The sequence below is a fragment of the Geotrypetes seraphini genome, chromosome 9 (genome assembly GCF_902459505.1).
Source record: "Geotrypetes seraphini chromosome 9, aGeoSer1.1, whole genome shotgun sequence".
Taxonomy (NCBI): Eukaryota; Metazoa; Chordata; class Amphibia; order Gymnophiona; family Dermophiidae; genus Geotrypetes; species Geotrypetes seraphini.
In genome coordinates this window covers 92,764,280-92,785,103 of record NC_047092.1, presented here as the reverse complement: position 1 = coordinate 92,785,103, position 20,824 = coordinate 92,764,280, and the positions used below count along the sequence as shown (strand labels likewise).

General features: G+C 43.6%; 1 protein-coding gene across 1 annotated transcript in view; it reads right to left on the bottom strand.

Annotated features, from left to right (window-relative positions):
- Nucleotides 1-20,824, bottom strand: part of STAG1 (stromal antigen 1) — a 2,074,316-nt gene that overhangs the window by 1,441,498 nt on the left and 611,994 nt on the right. Inside the window, 2 exon segments of the mRNA XM_033958034.1 lie at nt 751-803; nt 805-825. Of these exon segments, the coding sequence (XP_033813925.1) occupies nt 751-803; nt 805-825 (74 nt within the window).

Sequence of the window (20,824 nt, the reverse complement as noted above, 5' to 3'; positions counted from 1 at the left end):
TCCTTCGGGGTGGGGGGGTGAATCGGACGTCGGGGGAGCATCAGGCTTTCAGGGTGGGGACAGGACTTCAAGGGGGAGAGGAGAGTCGGGGCGGGCGAAAGGAGAGTCGGGCAGCATGCGCGGTATACGGGTGTGCGCGGTATATAAAATTTCTGTACATAAATATGTGTTTTTCGCGCGCTATACCCGTGTGCGCGGTTTACACGGGTGTGCGTTATCGACGTGAAAATACGGTAGTAGTACATACTTTACTAGTCAATAGTCTATAAGAACTTGTTTACATGAATCAGTGGCTATTTCCATACCTTCCTGCCATAAAAAATAAGAAGCTCATAGAATAATACCCCATATTGTATATTACTTTACTAGTACCTATATTTATGTGTAAACACATTAAAAGCCAACATTTTGTTTACAAATAGATAAAAATATTGTTCCACACATTAAAATTATATATACACACACACAACACACACACACACACATATATATATATATATATATATATGTATATATATATATATATATATATATATATTTATATATAATTTATCTTTAATTAATTTTGGTTGAAAACGAATCTTAAAAGTTTTTAAAAACTGTTATAGTTCAGTGTTTGATGTATTTGAAAAATCTAAAGGAACAGATTTGTTTGATCTTGTTTTTTTTATGTTGTATCCATAAATCTGCTGTAAGTATACAGTAAAAATCACAAAATAAAAGGAACAGTTGACTGCTATTTTACTTAACCGGTATATATGAACAAATATACCCTTAAAAATAGAATTCATCATATTTTCAATTTATCTCTTGGTTTTCTTGCAACTGAAAATGAATAATAAAGATTAACTTAAAAATCTGCAAGTTAAACAGGCTTGTAAATTAAGGGCCTTTTATCGAGCCATGGTAGCGTGTGCAGTACAGCAAATGTACTGAAGCCCATTTAATCCTTATGGGTTTCAGTGCATTTATTTATTTTATAAAAAAATTTTAGGGGTTACATAACAATTCATAATAACTAATGTAAAATAAATATTCAGCAAAATAATTAAAACATACTAGATGTACACTTTTTCTTGATTAAACAGGCCCTAAGTATTTGAAAAAGAAATTTAGGTTCTTATCTTGATAATATCTATTCCAGTAGATAGGATAGTATGCTGAAACAAGGGTCTTGAATCCGCTCCCATGAGTCCATTGCAGGAGATACTGATCACTGTTTTCATCCTACCATCCTCCTTCTCCCTGCTCTCTGCTGCCCCCAGTCAGTTAGTTTCAAAGCCGATGACATACAGGAGAGAAGAGGAGAAGGAGAATGGAGAGACCCCCTAACAAGACTTTGATCTGCTCATAAATATAAACACAAAGCTCATAAACACACCATGGAGAGGAAAGAAACAAATAACAATAGTTATTAGCAAAAAGCCATAAGAAACTGTGGAACTCTGGAGAAACCTCAAATAGCTGTATACAGTAAATATAGAATGTCTTCCAATATACTATAGCAGGCAGAAAGGTCAGAGACGCAGCCTTCAAGTAGAAGGAGTTCCAGGCAGGCACATTGAAAATGATGGGTGGCAGGGTTCAGCATACCATTCCTATCTATTGGAAAAGATATTATCAAGGTAAGAATTTAATCTCTTTTTCCAGTGCAAATAGGGATGGAATGCTGACGTACCTAAGCAGTCCCAGAAATCCCAGGTGGGAGAAATAAACCTGCCCTCAAAACCTGAGGTCTTCAAAGTAGGAGTCATCTTCAGCCACTATGTTCACCCTATAAAACTTGGTGAATAGTATGAAGATCAACCAATACACTGCCCGACAAATCTTATCCAGAGGAATCATTCTGGCTTCAGCCCAGGAAGAAGAAATCCCTCTCATCAAATGCGCTCTAAGGTTCTGGATTCTAAAAACAGCATCCCAATTGTAGGCAGTGCTAGGCGTTCTACCACTGCCTAACCAGCCAATCGGGACACATGTTTTATTCTTTTTTAAACTCCTGAGGTAGGCCGCCTACATTGGAGGCAGCTCCCGGAGCCTAGGGAGGCGTGCAAGTCTGCCTAAGCTCACTTAAGGCTAGGCATGGTTTGGCCCGGAAGTAGCCTTCGATGGACCTAGGTGGCCGTAAGCACCTCCCTAGGCCAGCGGGAGATGCATACAAGTAGACACGGCTGTTGAGCTTATCACGGCCCCCCATCAACCCAATGACTGAGGCAGGAGGGATGTCCTGTCCCTCCTGCCCGGCAATTCCCTCCCTCCATAGTTCACCCGAAGAGGGATGCCCAATCCCTCCTGGCAGAATACCCCCTGGGCTAGATCGCCAGCAGGAGGGATGGCCCAAGCTTTCCTGCCGGAAATCCCCCCATAGATCGCCCATGCACCCTCCGACTAGAACCCTCCTAACTGACCCCACTCTAACCTTTTTTTACGGACAGATGGGCTTTCCCTTCGGTCGGCAGGCCCGCCTCTGTGTGAATGGTGGGCCTGCCCCTTCCCAGTGCAGGTCCAGGCACCTAAGGCCCCACCCAAAGGAGGGGCCTTGGGCACATGGTCCAACCTAAGATTCCGGTTCGCTCAGGTGCTTAAGGCCCCTTCTATGGGTGGGGCCTTAGGTGCATGGGCCAATCGGATGTTAAGCCCCTCCCTGGTGCATCCCACAATGCACCGGGAAGGGGCAGGTCCGCCATTCACATGAAGGCAGGCCTGCCGGCTGGAGGAAGAACTCATCTGGCCAGCAAAAAAGGTTAGAGGGGGTTTGGAGGGTCCCAGTGGGGGGATCCAGGTGGGGGTGGAGGGGGGTCTGAGCTTGGTAATCTATGGGGGGTTCCAGCAATAAGGATTGGCCATCCTTCCTGCCGGCAATATACAGGAGGAGGGGGGGAGTTCTAATAGGAGGGATTGGGCATTCCTCATGTCAGAGATCTACCGGGAGGGCTGGGCAGGAGTGACTGGACATCTCTCCTGTCGGTAGTCTTCATGGGGGATGGGGACGGGTTTCTCCTAAACTTATCACGGCAAGGTGATCCCTTGCTGCGATAAGCTCAGCAGTAACCCAATTCTCTAACCGGCATCTGTAACATGGACATCGGTTCCTTTTAGGCGGGTTTAGGCCCAATTCTGTATAGGACGCCCGTTGGCTTCTGAGACCGGGCATCCTTTACAGAATCTGGGCCTAAGTGCAAAGGGAGTTTGCCTATTGCAGACAATGTAGCAGGACGAAATAGCTGACCTGATCCATCTTGAAAAGGTAGCTTTGGAAACCAGCCTCCCCTTCTTAGCCGGAGTCGTCAACACAAAGAGGTTTTCTGAGAGACAAAAGTCATTCATAACCATCAGGTACCATAAAATAGCCCTCTGTACATCCAGCAAATTTAATTATTTAGTTTTATACCCGTCCTCCCCAGAAGCCTAGAACGGGTTACAGGATACGTACACAGTAGTTTTCAGGATAATTAACAAGCAAGCTACAGGATCGATAACAAGCTACAGAAAATTGAGATGGTTTTCAATAACATACATGCTATAGGGAAACTAAGAACACAAAAGCTATAGTGAATCTACATGCAATTGGATCAATAACGAGCTACAGGAACAGTACACATATATTACAGAAAATTGAGACTTTTAAAAAATTATTTATTCATTTATATATACATCAAACATTATATATATATATATATATATATATATATATATATATAGACTAGAGCTGTGCCACATTAATAATTAAAAAAGAATAATACAAATTAGGTCTAATCAGACCATAAAAAAAGAAATTAACAATGCTCAAGCTCTAATAAAGTCCATATATGGGGGGGAGACAATTCACATTAACAGAGAGAATATATATTCAAAAAGAAACAATGCAAATCAAATTCGTAGTGTTGTTACATCTTCAAATTATCACTTGAACCTATCTTACTGGGGCCAATTGGCATTACTTCATATTGATCCACTAGCCATTTTTATTCCTTTTCCCTCAAGAAAAAATTGCAACTGGGAGGGTTCAAAGAAAATATAAGAATTTTGATCCATAAGGATCAAACACTTGCAGGGAAATCTTAACTGAAATTTTTCTCCCAGAGCAACCACATGTTGCTTTAATTCTAGAAACCTTTTCCTCCTGGTCTGACTAGTTTTCAAAACGTCTGGGAACATACAGATCTTACTTTCTAGGAAGGTCACATCTTTAAGCCTAAAAAATAGCTTCAAGAATGCCTCCTTGTCTTGATGAAAGACAAATGTCATCAGAAGAGTTGAACAGTAAATAACTTCATCTTCTGAGGTTTCCTAAATGTTTGTAATATTCAAAGGACTAGAAGCCTCAGGTGAAACCAATGAAGCGGAAGTCTTTTTTTAATATACAGGCAGGAAATATATTTTATGAAGGGCAGGCAAACTATTCTCCGGGTATTTTAATACTTCTTTCGAAAATGTATAAAATAAATCTTTTGGAGACATTGTGAGTAGTTTAGGAAACTTCAGGATCCTGAGATTCAATGATTTAGTATAATTTTCAAGGTTTTCCACCTTCCTTGCAAACAATAGTCTGTCCTGAATTAAGGAAGACTGAGAGGATTGTAACCCTTGAACCCACTGGTTTAGGTAGGCAACTTTTTCCCTGTGGGCCTTGATTTGCTCCTCCATTTTATCCAGTCTCTGAGCCTGAATAGTGACCTGGGGAAGGGTTCTAGCACATAGTTTATGCAACGAGTCTAGCGCCAACCAAATTGACTCCAGTGTAAATTCAGCTGGTCTTACTAGTGGAAGGACAGATAAAATTTGTCCAACACTTACTGAAAATTCTGGCGCCTTCTCTGAATTTGATGATCCAGCTGTGGTATCATGTGGAGTCGGCAAGCCTTCAAGCTCCACTGGCGACATCAATTCCAGTCCCTGTGAAGCTCCCGATACTCCCCAGTCTTACAGTGGCAGAGGAGGTGCAGGTCCCGTGGGACTAAGCGAAGCTTTGCTCCCGAGTGCCGAAATCTCTCTCTGATTCAGCAAAGCCGGTTCGCCCCTAGGAGAAGATGTTAGGAAGCCCGTTATCACCACCTGCCAAACAAGATAGGTTCCATCTGCCGGGCTGAAGCAGCGACTCTTCCACAAAACTCTCCACACAAAACTCTCCAGCAGGGTCAGAACTGTTGAGGAATGCGAAGAACTGCAGAGCGACCTGAACAAACTGAGTGAATGGGCAAAAAAAATGGCAGATGAGCTTCAATGTGGAGAAATGTAAGGTCTTGCACATAGGGAAGGGGAACTCCATGTACAGCTACGCGATGGGAGGGAGGGTACTCGGGGAAGGCAGCCAAGAAAAAGATCTGGGGGTATTGGTGGATAACATAATGAAGCCGGTGGCACAATGTGCAGCGGCCTCAAAAAAAGCGAACAGAATGTTGGGCATTATCAAGAAAGGTATCACTACCAGAACGAAGGAAGTTATCCTACCACTGTATCGAGCAATGGTGCGCCCACATCTGGAATACTGCGTCCAATACTGGTCGCCATACCTCAAGAAGGACATGGCAATACTCGAGAGGGTCCAGAGGAGGGCAACGAGGATGATAAAAGGTATGGAGAACCTTTCATATGCCGAACGGTTAGACAGGCTGGGGCTCTTTACCCTGGAGAAGCGGAGACTGAGAGGGGACATGATAGAGACTTATAAAATCATGAAAGGCATAGAGAAGGTGGAGAGAGACAGATTCTTTAGACTAGCAGGGACAACTAAAACAAGAGGTCATTCAGAAAAACTGAGAGGAGACAGATTCATAACGAATGCAAGGAAGTTCTTCTTCACTCAGAGGGTGGTAGACACCTGGAACGCGCTTCCCGGAGAGGTGATAAGACAGAGTACAATTCTGGGGTTCAAAAAGGGACTGGATGACTTCCTGGAAGCGAAGGGGATTACAGGGTACAGATAGAGGTACCTTACAGGACATTCGAGCGAATAGGGTATGGATATTTTAGGTTAGGTAGGGAACACTTTCAGGTCATGGACCTGGGGGGCCGCCGCGGGAGCGGACTGCCGGGCACGATGGACCCCTGGTCTGACCCGGCAGAGGCAATGCTTATGTTCTTATGTTCCTCTTCTTTTGGCATCTTAATTTCCAATTTTACCCCAGAAAGCAATGGGTAAAACCGGTAGGAAATATAATATCAGCAGGAGGGAACTTTTTGGCATCCTCACTGCAACACCATCTTGTCTTGTGAGACTTTTTTTTTTTTAAAGACACATGCTATGAGGACGGGGGTTGAGAACTCCTACAGTGTGCTTTAGTTAAACTAAGAGAATACAAACTATATAGAGTCTCAGAATGGTATCTGCATAGCCATAATAGATAAGAGCACTGTATTGGCTTACATATTCAGGTGCCCTGAGTTACGGTGTGCCGGATCCCGACTGGTTAAAGTTTCAGACCAGGAGCAAGTTGGTTCGTGAACAGTGATTTTACTGCCTTCCGGAAGGGCAGTAGGTTGTCAATTTCCCCGAAAGCAGGAGGGAGTTGATTCCATAGATTAGGCTTGCTGTATGAGTACAATTGCTTCCAGGCTGTTTCCAGGTAAAGGCAGTTTGCTGGAGAATTGGACAGCCTGAGTTCAAGTTGCGATCGGAGGGGCTGCCAAGGGTCGTAGATTGGGAGTTTCCTTGCTACATAGTCGGGGATCATGCCGTGGAAGCATTTAAAGCATGCATATCAAACTTGACAAAAGGCCAAATAAAAAAGGTTTAAATTTATGTGGGCTGCAAAAAAGCAAAAACATAATTTTTCATAGAAACTTAGGTTTATTTAGAAAAGGACAGTATAAAAAAAGGACAAGAACAACAATACAATTAATGTTTTCTTCCTGACACTTGGCATCTCTTCTCTGCTACTAATTTTCTTGTTTTGGAGGAAATCTTGTCTGCAATGATCACTTTAAAAACTGATCCAAGGTGAACGTCGGTAATTCTGGATTTGATAGGAGACTTATTTCCTTTCATAAGTATAAATAACTGCTCACATCAATAAGTACTTCCTAACAAGGAAATAATTTCATATGCGAATTTCCGAGTATTTTCAAACCTGGCAAATTTTTATAAAATTCAAGCAACCTAACTTCACTGTATTTTGGCTTCAAATCTGAATCGCACTGGATCTCAATTACTTCCATTTGCATATGATTAGGTACTGATTCTATTTATTGAGAAAATCGAAGAAAACTCGTCTTCCAAAGATTTAAAATCTGCAATCTTGTTTCAAATTCAGTTCTAAGGCTTAAATTTTTTTCTGCATATTTTTGATATGTTACAATTTCACCTAAACTTGATTTATTTATGTTGCATATCAGAAAGTACATTAAATCTTCATTTTTCAACTGCTTATCCCAAAGAACTAGCTTACATTGGACTGCTTTAACTTGATCACACATGTTCGTAATGATCTGATCTTTTCCTTGCAGTTTTAAATTTAAATCGTCTGTTTTGTTATATCAACCATGAAGAATAAATCTTGTAACCATACTGGATCAGAAAACAATCTTGTGTCTTAATTTTAAGTTATTGAAAACTGACATATTTCTTCTTTCAAGTCTCAGAATTGTTTAAGGACCTTGGAGCAGGATAGCCAATGTACCTCGGTAGAACATAAGAACAGTCTTACTGGGTCAGACCAATAGCCCATCAAGCCCAATAGCCCATTCTCACGGTGGCCAATCCAGGTCACTCGTACCTGGCCAAAACCCAAGGAATAGCAATATTCCATTGACAAAGCAGTGGATTCCCCCTGTCTTTGTCAATAACAGACTATGGACTTTTCCTCCAGGAACTTGTCCAAACCTTTCTTAAACCCAGCTATGCTATCCACTCTTACCACAACCTCTGGCAATGCGTTCCAGAGCTTAACTATTCACTGAATGAAAAAAAATTTCCTCCTATTGGTTTTAAAAGTATTTCCCTGTAACTTCATCAAGTGTCCCCTAGTCTTTGTAATTTTTGATGGAGCGAAAAATCGATCCACTTGTACCTGTTCTACTCCACTAAGGATTTTGTAGACTTCAATCATATCTCCCTCAGTCAACTCTTTTTCAAGCTGAAGAGCCCTAACCTTTTAAATTTTTCCTCATACGAGAGGAGTTCCATCCCCTTTATCATCTTGGTCACTCTTCTTTGAACCTTTTCTAGCGCCACTATATCTTTCTTCTTGAGATAAGGAGACCAGAATTGAACGCAATACTCCAGATGATGTCGCACCATGGAGCAATTCAGGGGCATTACAATATTCTTAGTCTTGTTAATCATCCCTTTTTTAATAATTCCTAGTATCCTGTTTGTTTTTTCGGCCGCCGCCAAACATTGGGCAGAAGGTTTCATCGTACTGTCTACGATGATACCCAGATCCTTTTCTTGAGCGAACCGGAATATTTGCTTTCTAATTCACTTAAGAAAGCAGAGAATTGTTGCTGATTTAAGCCTCGATCTTTTGAAATTGATAATTTTTTTGACAAATGTTAACACATTTTCCATGTTTATTACCTTTGTGCATAATACTTCTTCAAATATAATGTAATGCATATGATGAATCTTGGATCCGTCACAAGTTTCACTTTGCTTTTTTTGCAGTAATGCCACAAAACCATTGGTTTTTTTCAGGCCATTGAAGGAGCTCCATCTGTAGCTAAACAAGATAGTTTTGATAGAGGTATATTGTATTTTTGCAGAAGTTCATAAACAATTAAATATATCTTGTCCCACTGTAGTGCCACACATCAGTACTAGTTCCAGTAATTCCTTAAAATTGTTGAAATTTGTATCGCAAGCACGAAGAAACACAACTAATTGAGCTATGCCCCCAATGTCCGTATTCTAGTCATAGGCAATGGAAAAAGCTTTGAAGCTAGATTTTCCTTTGATCCTATCAGTTAAATTGCCAGCCAAATCATTAATTCTTTCTGAAACTGTATTTTGAGACAATGAGATTGTTTGAAAAACCTTCACACTTCCAGAACAATTTCTGCAGCTTTAATTAGACATTCCTTGATGAAATCACCTTCAGTAAAAGGTTGAGTGTTTAGCTATCAACTCTGACAAGGCTTAGCTTGCATGCACTGCTGCTTCACTTACTTGTAATACTTTAATTTTATTTATTTATTTAAAAAAATTTATATACTGTTTAAAACTAAGCGGTTTACATAATTTACATACATAATATAAAAACAAACACATGAAAAAATAAATACATGATAAAATAGACATGTGATAAAATAAACATGCAAACAAGTCTCAGAAAGATATCATAATTTGGATACTAAAGATCATGGATAGTTCATCAATGTTGTTTTTTCAGTCCCAACTTGAGCTCTTTCAACTTTTCTTGTCTTATTAATCCTTCATAATAGTCATATTTTGATTTATGCTGTTCATAGTGCCGTTTAATATTATATAACTTTGGCACACTAATAGCATTATTACATATCAAGCAAATTATTTTATCTTTTACTTCCCAGCAAAAGTATTCCAAGTCTCACTTTTCTTGGAAATTTCGATGTTCATCATCAATTTTTTTGTTTAGTTTTACTACCACTTTGTTTTGATAAGACATATGAACTGAAATAAATGAGTAATCATTAACACACAAAAAATAAAACATTTCAATAGAAATCAGTATCTTTTCTTAAATATTAACTTACCAGACACAGAATAATTGTACAAATTAATGTGTAACGTAAATAAACCTATACTTGTATTTTTATTGTACTCTGAAGGCGAAATATTTCCTGTTATGCACACCAAGCAAGTCAGTACAAGACTAATGGTGTGGTAGGTATTATCTAATTCACTGCTAGTATTAGTGGGGGGGAAATGGTGCACTATGACAAGAGCGTTAGGCGCACCAAGCAAGTCAATACTAGACTAATGGCATGGTAGGTATTATTATTGACTGACTCATTGCTAGTATTAGTGGGGGGAAATGGTGCGTTATGACTAGAGATGCAAACTTGTCTTGGGCACCAAAGGTGTCCACATCATAGTACTTAATAAGAATAAGCAACTGGTTATACTCGTACATTATATTGTTGTTTTTGACTGGCTTAGGTAGGCGTCCACATCATAGTACTTAATAAGAATAAGCAACTGGTTATAATTGTACGTTGTATCATTGTTTTTGACTGGCTTAGATAGGTGACAGCTCAGCACAGATGGATTGCGGGAGAAACTTTGCGACTCTGACTTACTGGATTACATTGGCTGGGTCGCAAATATGTTTGTTGTGGATGATGAGTTTGACATGCTTGGTTTAAAGGCTAACATTAGTTGTTTGAAGATGGAGCATTGGTGTATTAGAAGCCAATAGGTTTTGTTCAGTGTGGGGGAGATATGGTTGAAAGGGCCAAAGTTCTGTAGGAGTCTCACTGCTGCATTCTGGACTCTCTGTAGTCGGTGTTCCTCCTTGGCCAATAGACCTGTGCAGAAACCCGTTTTGGAATTTCGAGTTTACACCCAGCAGCGTCTACTGCGAACTTACAAGACTCAAAGTGAACAAAGCCATGGGGCCGGACAATATACACCCCAGGGTGCTTAGAGAGTTGCGTGATGTCCTGGCAGAGCCGTTACCGGTGCTCTTCAATCGTTCCCTGAGTACAGGAAGAGTCCCCTTGGACTGGAAAACAGCTAATGTCATCCCACTCCACAAAAAGGGCTGCAGGACAGAGGCTGTGAATTACAGGCCGGTGAGTCTCACCTCCATAGTGAGTAAACTCATGGAAACACTAATTAAGCATAAATTAGATACGATCCTGGATGAGGAGACTCTACGGGATCCCCGCCAACATGGATTTACCAAGGGAAGGTCCTGCCAATCCAATCTAATTAGCTTCTTTGACTGGGTAACAAAGAAGCTGGATGTGGGGGAGTCCCTCGACGTCGTGTACTTAAGACTTCAGTAAAGCGTTTGATAGTGTCCCACACCGCAGGTTATTGAGCAAGATGAAATCTATGGGTCTGGGAGCAACATTGACTGCATGGGTCAATGATTGGCTAAGCGGTAGACTTCAGAGAGTGGTGGTAAACGGTACCCCTTCCAAAACGTCGGAGGTGACCAGTGGAGTGCCGAGGGCTCGGTCTTGGGCCCGATCCTTTTCAACATATTCGTAGGAGATCTGACTCGGGGGCTTCAAGGTAAAATCACATTATTTGCTGATGACGCCAAACTATGTAAGTAAGAGCACTTTGCCTGACAGTATGACGCAGGACCTACTTCTATTAGAACAGTGGTCCTCAACTTGGCAGCTAAGCTTCAATGCTAAGAAATGTAAAGTCATGCACCTTGGCAGCAGAAATCCGTGCAGAACTTACACACTAAATGGTGAAACCTTGGCTAGGACTAAGGCAGACTGTGATTTGGGGGTGATAATTAGACATGAAAACTGCCAATCAAGTGGAGAAGGCTTCATCGAAGGCAAGACAAATGATGGGTTATATCCATAGAAGTTTTGTCAGCCGGAAGCCCGAAGTCATAATGCCGTTGTACAGATCCATGGTGAGACCTCATCTGGAATATTGTGTACAATTCTGGAGACCACATTACCAAAAAGATGTGCTGAGAGTTGAGTCGGTATAACGAATGGCCACCAGGATGGTCTCGGGACTCAAAGATCTCCTGTATGAGGAAAGGCTGAATAAATTGCAGCTATACTCGCTCGAGGAACATAGAGAGACATGATAGAGACGTTTAAATATATCACGGGCCGTATCGAGGTGGAAGATGATATCTTCTTTCTTAAAGGGCCCTCGGCCACAAGAGGGCATCCGCTGAAAATCAGGGGTGGGAAATTTCATGGCGACACCAGGAAATATTTCTTCACCGAAAGGGTGGTTGATCATTGGAATGAACTTCCGCTTCAGGTGATTGAGGTCAGCAGCGTGCCAGATTTTAAAAGGAAATGGGTTCTCTAGGGAGGTAAAATCAAGGGGGGTAGGTCATTAGAGTGGGCAGACTTGTTGGGCTATGGCCCTTTTCTGCCGTCATCTTCTATGTTTCTAAAACATTCCAAAATTCCAGGAGGAATAGTACAAAGGCATATAATAGCTGGGTGAAATCTGTTCAGAGAAGTAATAGTGGATGGATTTTAGCTGCCGTAGGTAGTAGGAGGCGGTGGATACTACCTTGGAGATATGGGCTGATAGAATCAGGCCAGCATCTAGTGTGATGCCCAAGTTGGACACTTGGTCTTTGGGTTCCAGAATGGTGCTGTCTCAGGAGATGTAGGGACTTGAGGCAAGGCAAGACTCCTGACAAATCCACAATAGCTCAGTCTTAGAAGGGTTCAGTTGGAGTTTGTTGAATGTCATCTATGCTTTTATCTCTGCAAGGCAGGTCTGCAGTTTCAAGTTGAGTGACCTGTGCTTTGCCCAGTGGGATGTATAGTTTTATGTCATCCATGAAGGAGTGTATGTGGATTTCATGCCTCTTAAACAATTTCAAGGGGCAGTCTGATGTAGATGTTGAATAATAGTGGGAACAATAGGGCATGTCTTGGCGTACTCCATGGTTCACGGTTCATGGCTTTGAGTGTACCGAGTTTGCCAGGAAGCATGTGAACCATGATAGCACTGTATTCCTGATCCCAATCTCAGAAAGTCTGGATAGTAGGATTCCATGATCAAGAATGATGGCTATGCTCAGGTCTAGTTGGATGAGGAATACGTGTAACTCCAGCAGTCATCTATTATATCTATAAGTACTGTTTTGATGCTGTGATAGCCTCTGAAACCAGATAGGTGTATGGAGAGGGTATTCTCGTTCTTGATGAATGTGGTTATTTGGTGTAGCACCGTTTTGTCTAGGAGCTTTGATGCGAAGTGGAGTTTTGAGACTGACCTATAGTTGATTGTTGTTTCTGGGTCCAAGAGGTTTGATCATTGCAGCTTTCCAAAATGTTGGAATCTCTCCCTTGTAAGTTTCAAGTTTATTTAAAATTTCTTATACTGCCTAATCAAACCTTCTAAGCAGTGTACAAAAATGTTAAAACCGTTGATCAGGGGAAGGATCAATTTGAAGAATGGACCTTTTGCTAAGTATAGGAGAGAGTGGAGGCATAGGTCATGGGCTGAAGTGGTAGGGCAAAGTGAGTCCAGTGTTGCTTTGAGTTCTGCCAGTAAGATGTCAGTGAAGTAATTGAGGGTTGCTGATGGGTTTTGTTGGTTTAGCACACAGTTCAGAGTAATCCTGCTGTGAGTTGGTAGAGACATGTCGAGATTGTTTCTAATCTTTTCAATCTTCTCTTTGAAGGAGGAGGTGAAAGTTTCTAAGTCCACTCCTAGGGTCAAATTGTGAGTGGGCCCTTGGTCTGTTAAAAAGAAGTTCCTGATTAGAGAGAAGATGCCCCTGAATCAGTTGGGGAATTTTGTGATGAGTTAGGAGTAGTATTTTTCTTTGGCACTTGATATGGTTTGTTTGTAGGTGTCTGATTCTATTTTCCAGGCCTTTTTGTCTGAAGGTAGTTTTGTTCAACTTTGTCCATCTTCTTAGAACCCGAGGGCTGGAAAGCTGGAAGGCAAACTTCCTGATTAATCTGAAACACCAAGACCACCATTGGCAAGAAAGAGGGAACAGTCTTCAAGGAAACAACCAGCCTCTGTGATACGCAGGTAAGGGTCCCTGAATGACAAAGCTTGCAGTTCGGAGAAACACCTCAAAGAAGTGAAAGCAACCAGAAACACTGTCTTCCAACATGATGTTCAGATTCCAGGACAGACAGGACTGGTGAACTGGGGACTGCAGCCTCAAAGCACCCTTGAAGTACCTGAACAACATTTGGGCATGCAGAAAGAGAACATCTGGCACCATGAGACCTGAGACAGGTAATTCCAGCCACTTGAACCCTCAGTGAGGAAACCACCAGCCCCATATCCAGACCTTCTTGAAGAAAGAAGAAAAGAATAGATACAGAATCAATGGCAGAATCTAGTAGCTCCTTGAAGCAACAACGTTGGAAGGTATCCCATGCATTAGCGTTATGCCGCAAATGTGACAAGCTTCTTGGTTTTCAAAATAGTGCATACCACCAGATCAGAGTAGCTTTTCCAGCTTAAAGCCAAGTGCTCAAGAGCCATGTCGTGAAACCAAAGCTCTCTGGATCTTGCAAAATGATCGGACCTTGAGAGAGAGGAGTCCCATGAATGGCTGAACTCTCAAAGGGTGGTTGATCTGAAGATGCACTAGGTCTGCAAACCAGGGGCATTGAATCCAGTCCGGGGCCACTAGGATAACCCATCCCTGTTGCCTGGCCACTCTTCTCAGGACTCACTCTACCATTGGCCAGGGAGGGAACACATACAGGAATTTGTCCATCAGCCAAGGTTGAACCAGTGCATCGATTCCAGCATTTCCATGCTCATATCTACGGCTGAAGAATTGCACCACTTTCTTACTGCTTGCCGTCACCATGAGATAGAACGTAGGGCTGCTCTAACCATCAACAATGCTCTGAAATGCCTGAGGTGAGAGGGATCGCTCTCCCGGGTCCAGAGTCTGCCCGCTGAGTAAATATGTCCTTATGTTTTGAACTCTGGTGATGTTAGCCACATTGGTGGACAGAAGATGAGTCTCTGCCCAGTGGAACAGAGCTTTCACATCCTTCTGGAAGCTGATACTCCTGGTGTCTCCTTGCTTGTTGACGTAAGCCTCCACTGTCATGTAGTTGGAAAACACTCTGACCGCTTTGTTTGACAACCGGGGCTGAAACTGAATCAGCACCAACATGATGGCTCAGAGCTCCAGCCTGTTGATGGACCAATGGTGCTGTGATGGGGACTATTGCCCCTGCACTGGGTGATTCTCGTAGTGTGCTCCCCAGCTCAGTAGGCTAGCATCCATTGTCAGTGTGGTCCAAGAGTCAATCCTTAGTTGTATCCCTGAGGACAACAAATGAGAAGAGAGTGCTGCAGGGGGTGCATATGTGCTCATGGCAATCATCAAGCACAGGACCTGAAGATAATCCCAGGGCAATAGTGAGCTATGCCAAGAGAGCTTAAATTTAGCTCCCAAGTTTCAGTCTGCATGCCTCTGGAAGAAACATCTGGTATTGAATAGGATACCCCAGAGACTGAATGGGCTGCAGTTGGCTCTTCGAAAGGTTGACAAGCCATCCCAGGCTTTGAAGGGTCATCAAGACGGTCTGAACGGCTATCTCTGCTTCCTCTTGCAAAGACACCCCGATGAGCTAGTTGTCTAAGTAAAGGTGGACCAGCCAACCCAGTCTGAAGATGTGAGCTGCCACTACAACCATCACCTTGGTGAAGGTCCAGAGGGGCTGTAGCCAGTCCGAACAGGAGAGCCTTGAATGGAAAACGCTGTTCCAGGAGATGAAACCAAAGTAACCGCATGTGATCTGGAAAAATTGGGATGAGGATTTATGCCTCCATCGTCCAAGGCTGCCAGGAAATCTCCCCCACTGCAATGAGACAGTGACTGACTGGAGAGTCTCCATATGAAAATGAGACACTTTGAGAGCTGCATTGACAAACTTGAGGTCCAAGATGGGCCTCTAATCCTCTGAGCCTTGCATGGGCATAACAAAGGATATAGAGTATCTGCCAGAATCCAAGTCTGAGGCTGGAATCCACTCGATCGCCTGAATGTCCAGTGACCTTAGGACAGTCATTTAAACTTTGGATGCTTTCTCTGGTCTGCCTGCAGGTGAGTCCATGAACCAAGCAAAGAGAGGACAAGCAAACTCCAACTTATAGCCGTCTCTGAGAATTTCCAGAACCCACTGGTCAGTAGTTATAACCTCTCAAGCTGCCAGGAAGTCCTGCAGCATGCCTACAATCTTGCTCGTGGAGGCTGAGGACCTGGCATCATTGTGACTTCTTGGGCTGACCCTCATGGTTGGAGGTGGAGCACTGGGATTTACTATTTCCAGAGAATTTCTGCCTTGGGCTCTGAAAGGACCTCTGGGATGAGGACCCAGAGAAGAAAAGGTGGGAACAGCGGGAGCCACGAAAGGACCCATGGGCTTGCCCTTTAGAGGTGCTAGGCCGGCTGTCCGGGAGCGACTTCGGGCAGTGATCCTAGACACTAGCCATGAGGTCATCCAACCCCTGGCCAAACAGCATATTATCCCATTAAGGAAGCCTGCTGAGCATAGCTTTGGAGGTAGAATCCCCAGCCCAATGTCTGATCCACAGGATCACTGAGACTTTGACCACTGATGATCATACAAAGCATCAGCCACATAGTCCACTCCTTCCAGCAACAGATGGGAAGGGGAATTGAAATGCGTACCACTCAGGTCACGCAATTTAGAATGGCACACAAGAGCTATAAAGGAGGCTGCTGTAGCAGCCCGACTGACAGAGACAAAGCCTCAAATTATCTCTTGAACATGTCCAACCTGTGATCCTGTTTATCCTTATGCACTTCAAACACCCCCCCCCCCACACACACACACACACTTGGAAGAGATGTGCGCTTGGTCACCTGAACCACCAGAGTCCACTTTAGGTATAGAAAATATTTCCTGGAACTCCTGATCCATAGGATAAAGCTTGGCCATTGCTTTTACCACTAAGGGAGCCCTCCAGGTTCTCCAACTGCTTATAAGTCCTGACTTTCATATCTGGGTGCCATGGAAAGACGGTAAGTCGAGAGCAGAATTTGCAGGAGTCAGTCAAGAAGCTACTCAGCATCAAGCAGGAGCGCCAAAGTGCACTCCTGCACATTGCCGCTCAGTGGCTGAAGAAACAGGATTTTGCCACAGCCACCACCGAGTGAGTTAGCAGCGGGGCAGGAGCATGGAAAGCTTGCTCCTGCCCACTGCTCCTGAAGGACAGGGCAGGGAGGGAGGACAGGGTGCAGATCCTGGGAGAGGTGCAGAGTCTGACAGGGAAGGAGGGAGGGGGCTGGGTACAGTATCTGATAGAGAGGGAGGGGGCTGGATGCAGAGCCTGACAGGGGTTGGGAGGAAAGGGGGCTGGATGCAATGTCTGAAAGGAGGGGGCTTGGTGCACAGCCTGGTAGGGGAGGGAGGCTGGGTGCAGAGCCTGGCAGGGGAGGGAAGGGGACTGGGTACAGAACATGGCAGGGAGAGGGCTGGGTGCAGAGCCTAACAGTGCAGGGGGACTGGTGCAGAGCCTGGCAGGGAGGGGGCTGGGTGCAGAATCTGGCAGGGGAGGGGAGCTGGATGCAGAGCCTGGCAGGGGAGGGGGAGCTGGTGCAGAGCCTGGCAAGGGAGAGGGCTGGGTGCAGAGCCTGGCACGGCAGAGTACTTGACTATTAAGCCATCCAACTTATATTCAACCATTTTTCTCCGTTTGGGGGGTCTCGACTTATATTTGGATCAACCTATATTTGAATATATATGGCATTTCCTTCCTCCCCCCCTAGCAGAACCCTGCTGCACGATCTCTTTCTTTGGCTTTCAACTCGACTCCCGACTCCCAAACTCTCCCACACACCTACCTCCTCCCTGGTGTTTGGTTTTTTTAAATCTTTGGGCAGTATAGACGAGATCAGCGCTGTTGGCCTGCCCCAGAAGCCTTCTTTCAGAAGTGATTTCCTGTTTCTGTATAGGCAAATTGCTACTAAAAGAAGACTTCTGGGGCAAGTCGACGGCAAGACGATGAATTAATTGATGCTGCCCGACATTTTTTTTTTTATATAAATTCTTTATTCATTTTCAAAATTACATTAAATGTATATATATATTCAATCACATTAACAATAAATATACCATTTTACAAAAACCAACACTGGGGAGCAGGTAGGTGTGTAGGAGAGTTGGGAGTCAGGGAGTCAAGAGTTGAAAGCCAAAGAAAGAGGTTGTGCGGCAGGGTCCCATTAGGAGGCAAGGAAGGAAATAATGTTATACACACCACAGGCTGGGGCTGAGGGTAGGGAGTTGGGAAGGCAGGGAGGACAGATACTCAGGGGGTTGGGAACGACAGATACTGCACGTACTGGGAGAGGGTTGGGAAGGACAAATGCACAGGCTGGGGGGGTTAGGAAATGAGGAAAAGAGAGATGCACAGATGGGGTAGTGGGAAGGGAGAGAAAGAAATGCTGCCGGTGGGGGATGGAAAAGGAACCAAAAATTGTTGGACATAAGTGTGTGGCGTGAGAGGAAGAGAGAGATGATGTATATGGAGAAAGGAATAAAGAGGGAGAATTGTTGGACATGATAGTGGTGGAGAGGAGGGAGGGAGAATTGTTATACTAGGAGTGAGGAGACATGACTCAAAGTCTTTTCTGTCTAGGCCCCATAAGCCTTACAGCTCATTTCAGACAGAAGAGGCCTTCCTCTGATGGATCTCATTGCCTCCAGCCGCAACTGAAAGGTTTCCCGCTTTTTCAGAAGGAGATGGGATTGACATTCAGAAGGGATAGATGCTCTCTTCCATGACCTCCCAAGTCTCTCCTGCATGTCTTTCCACTGTGGACGATGATAGGCAGAGTTCTCCACAGGAGAAGCATCATGGCCGGGTCATTCTGTTAGCTCTGAACTGGCCACGTTATCCTTGGTATGCCGATCTCATTTGCCTTCAGGTAGATCAGCCATTGTGAATTCCACTGTCTCCTGATTTCATTCAACAGGGGCCGGTCTACAAGCCAGACCTGTCCCACTTTGGTCTTACGGCTTGGCTGTTGAACAGGTGCTCCTGAGAAAGAAAGGATTTTCTGGTTCAGTCATTTCCATTCTCATGGATGCCTGTAAGTGGTCCACGTTGGCGGCTTGGGCCAAAGCGTGGTGTCTTTTTGAAGCTGCTTGTTCCAGTTTGGCTCTCTCTCCCTTCCAGGCTTCACATATTATCCTTTATGCAGGATGGATACCTGAAGGTTATTGGCCGGTTCCTTGTGGGTTCAGGTTGCAGCACTAGCATGTTTCCACAGCTGAGCGTAAAACTCTTCCTTAGCAGCTCACCCTGACGTTGTAAGCTTCTTTAAGGGGATGTGTCACCTGCGGCCCCCTCTGCAACTACCTTGCCCAGAGTGACACCTGAACCTCATTTTGAGAGCCCTGCAATGACCTCCCTTTGAACCTCTTCGTCAAGATACCTTCAAGGATCTCACTTTGAAGACAGCCTTTTTAGTGGCCATCACTTCAGTGCATAATCTCTGAGTTCTAGGCGCTCTCCTGTTGGGATCCGTTTTTGTGTTTTAATGAGGCAGGAGTCCCGATCCATCCCATTCCCTCCTTTTACCCAAGGTGGTCTCAGCATTTCATATTGACTAGCCTCCTTTTCCTTCCCTTGTTTTGAGCAGAGGACTACCTGGACCATTTTCATCAGTCACATCTACATGATCTCAAGCAGCTTTTGTTCCATTACTTGCAGGTTACCAATGAGTTCTATAGATCATATTATCTGTTTGTCCTCTTTGGAGGTCCTGACAAAGGGGCCATGGCATCTAAGGCTATGGTCTCATGCTGGATTCAAGAGACGGTGTACTTAGCCTGTGTTCTTGTGGGAAAACTCTCCCCACTGAAGTTGAGAACTCATTCTACTAGAGTGCTGGTGGCCTCTTGGGCTGAAGCATGTGCTTATTCCTTGGAAGAAATTTGTAATGCGTCCACTTAGCTGTCCATCCATATGTTTGTCCAGCATTACCAAGTGCATGTTGTGGCATGGACAAACTCCTCATTTGAAGCCCGAGTTTGTGCAGCCACGTGTACCCACCCTACTTAAGGAGAGCTTTGCTAAATCCCATGCATCTGGATTTGTCTGCTGCTGACAGTGAAAGTAAAATTATTTCTTACCTGATAATTTTCGTTCCCTTAGTCACAGCAGAAAGATCCAGAACCCCGCCCTGGCTTTGGGTAGGGGAGCTTCCTTTGGTCTTTGTTCCTCTGCTGAGGTGGCCTTGCTGTTCATTTCTTGCTTTTAGGTTTCAACATTTGCGCAGCAATATGATGAGGAGGGTGATTTACCTTATCTTATTCTTTTCCGGGATTACTACTTGGACAAGAGTGATACTGGAGCGAAGCAGAGCATGGCATCCAAGTTACTAGCTCATAACTCTACTGTTCTCTATCTCCACCTGCTGTGACTAAGGGAACAAAATTATCAGGTAAGAAATAATTTTACTTTCTGCTCCTCTGATAACACATTGTGTGACCGTGAATGTGAAATAAAACTGTGATAAATGAAAAGTTCTATGTGCTGCCCATCTGAGTCAACTTGCACAAGCTACAAACTGTTAAATTAGGCCCAAAGAAAATCCATGAATACATATGACACTTATCTGGGTAACTCCCACGAAGTCAGTGTTGCATCCGATGAGACTCTCTTCAAATTCTTCTTTAGGAATTCATTGCATCTAATCTTTTTGTGAATTGCTATTGGGCTCAAAATGTTTTCAATCTGAGATCCCATGCTAGAATACCTGAATAAATTCATGTAAACCATTCTGAGCTCTTGGGAAAACAGTATAGAACAGTGTTTCTGAACTCGGTCCTGGAGTACCCCCTTGCCAGTCAGGTTTCAGGATATCCAAAATTAATACGCATAAACTTGATTTGCATACACTGCCTCCATTATATGCAAATTTATTTTATGCATATTCATTGTGGATATCCTGAAAACCTGACTGGCAAGGGGGTACTCCAGGACCGAATTGAGAAAAACTGGTATAGAAAATTTAATAAATAAATACTATGTTAGGTGTCATTCTAACATTTGAACAACTTTATTACATTGGTACTAAAGACAAGGATATAACTAAGCCATCTTTGACACAATATACTACTGTATGGCATCATTCTGTGCTGAACATGTGAAACTATTCATTTATACTTGCAAAACTTGAGAGACAGCATTCAATATTAGGTATCAGATGTTTAA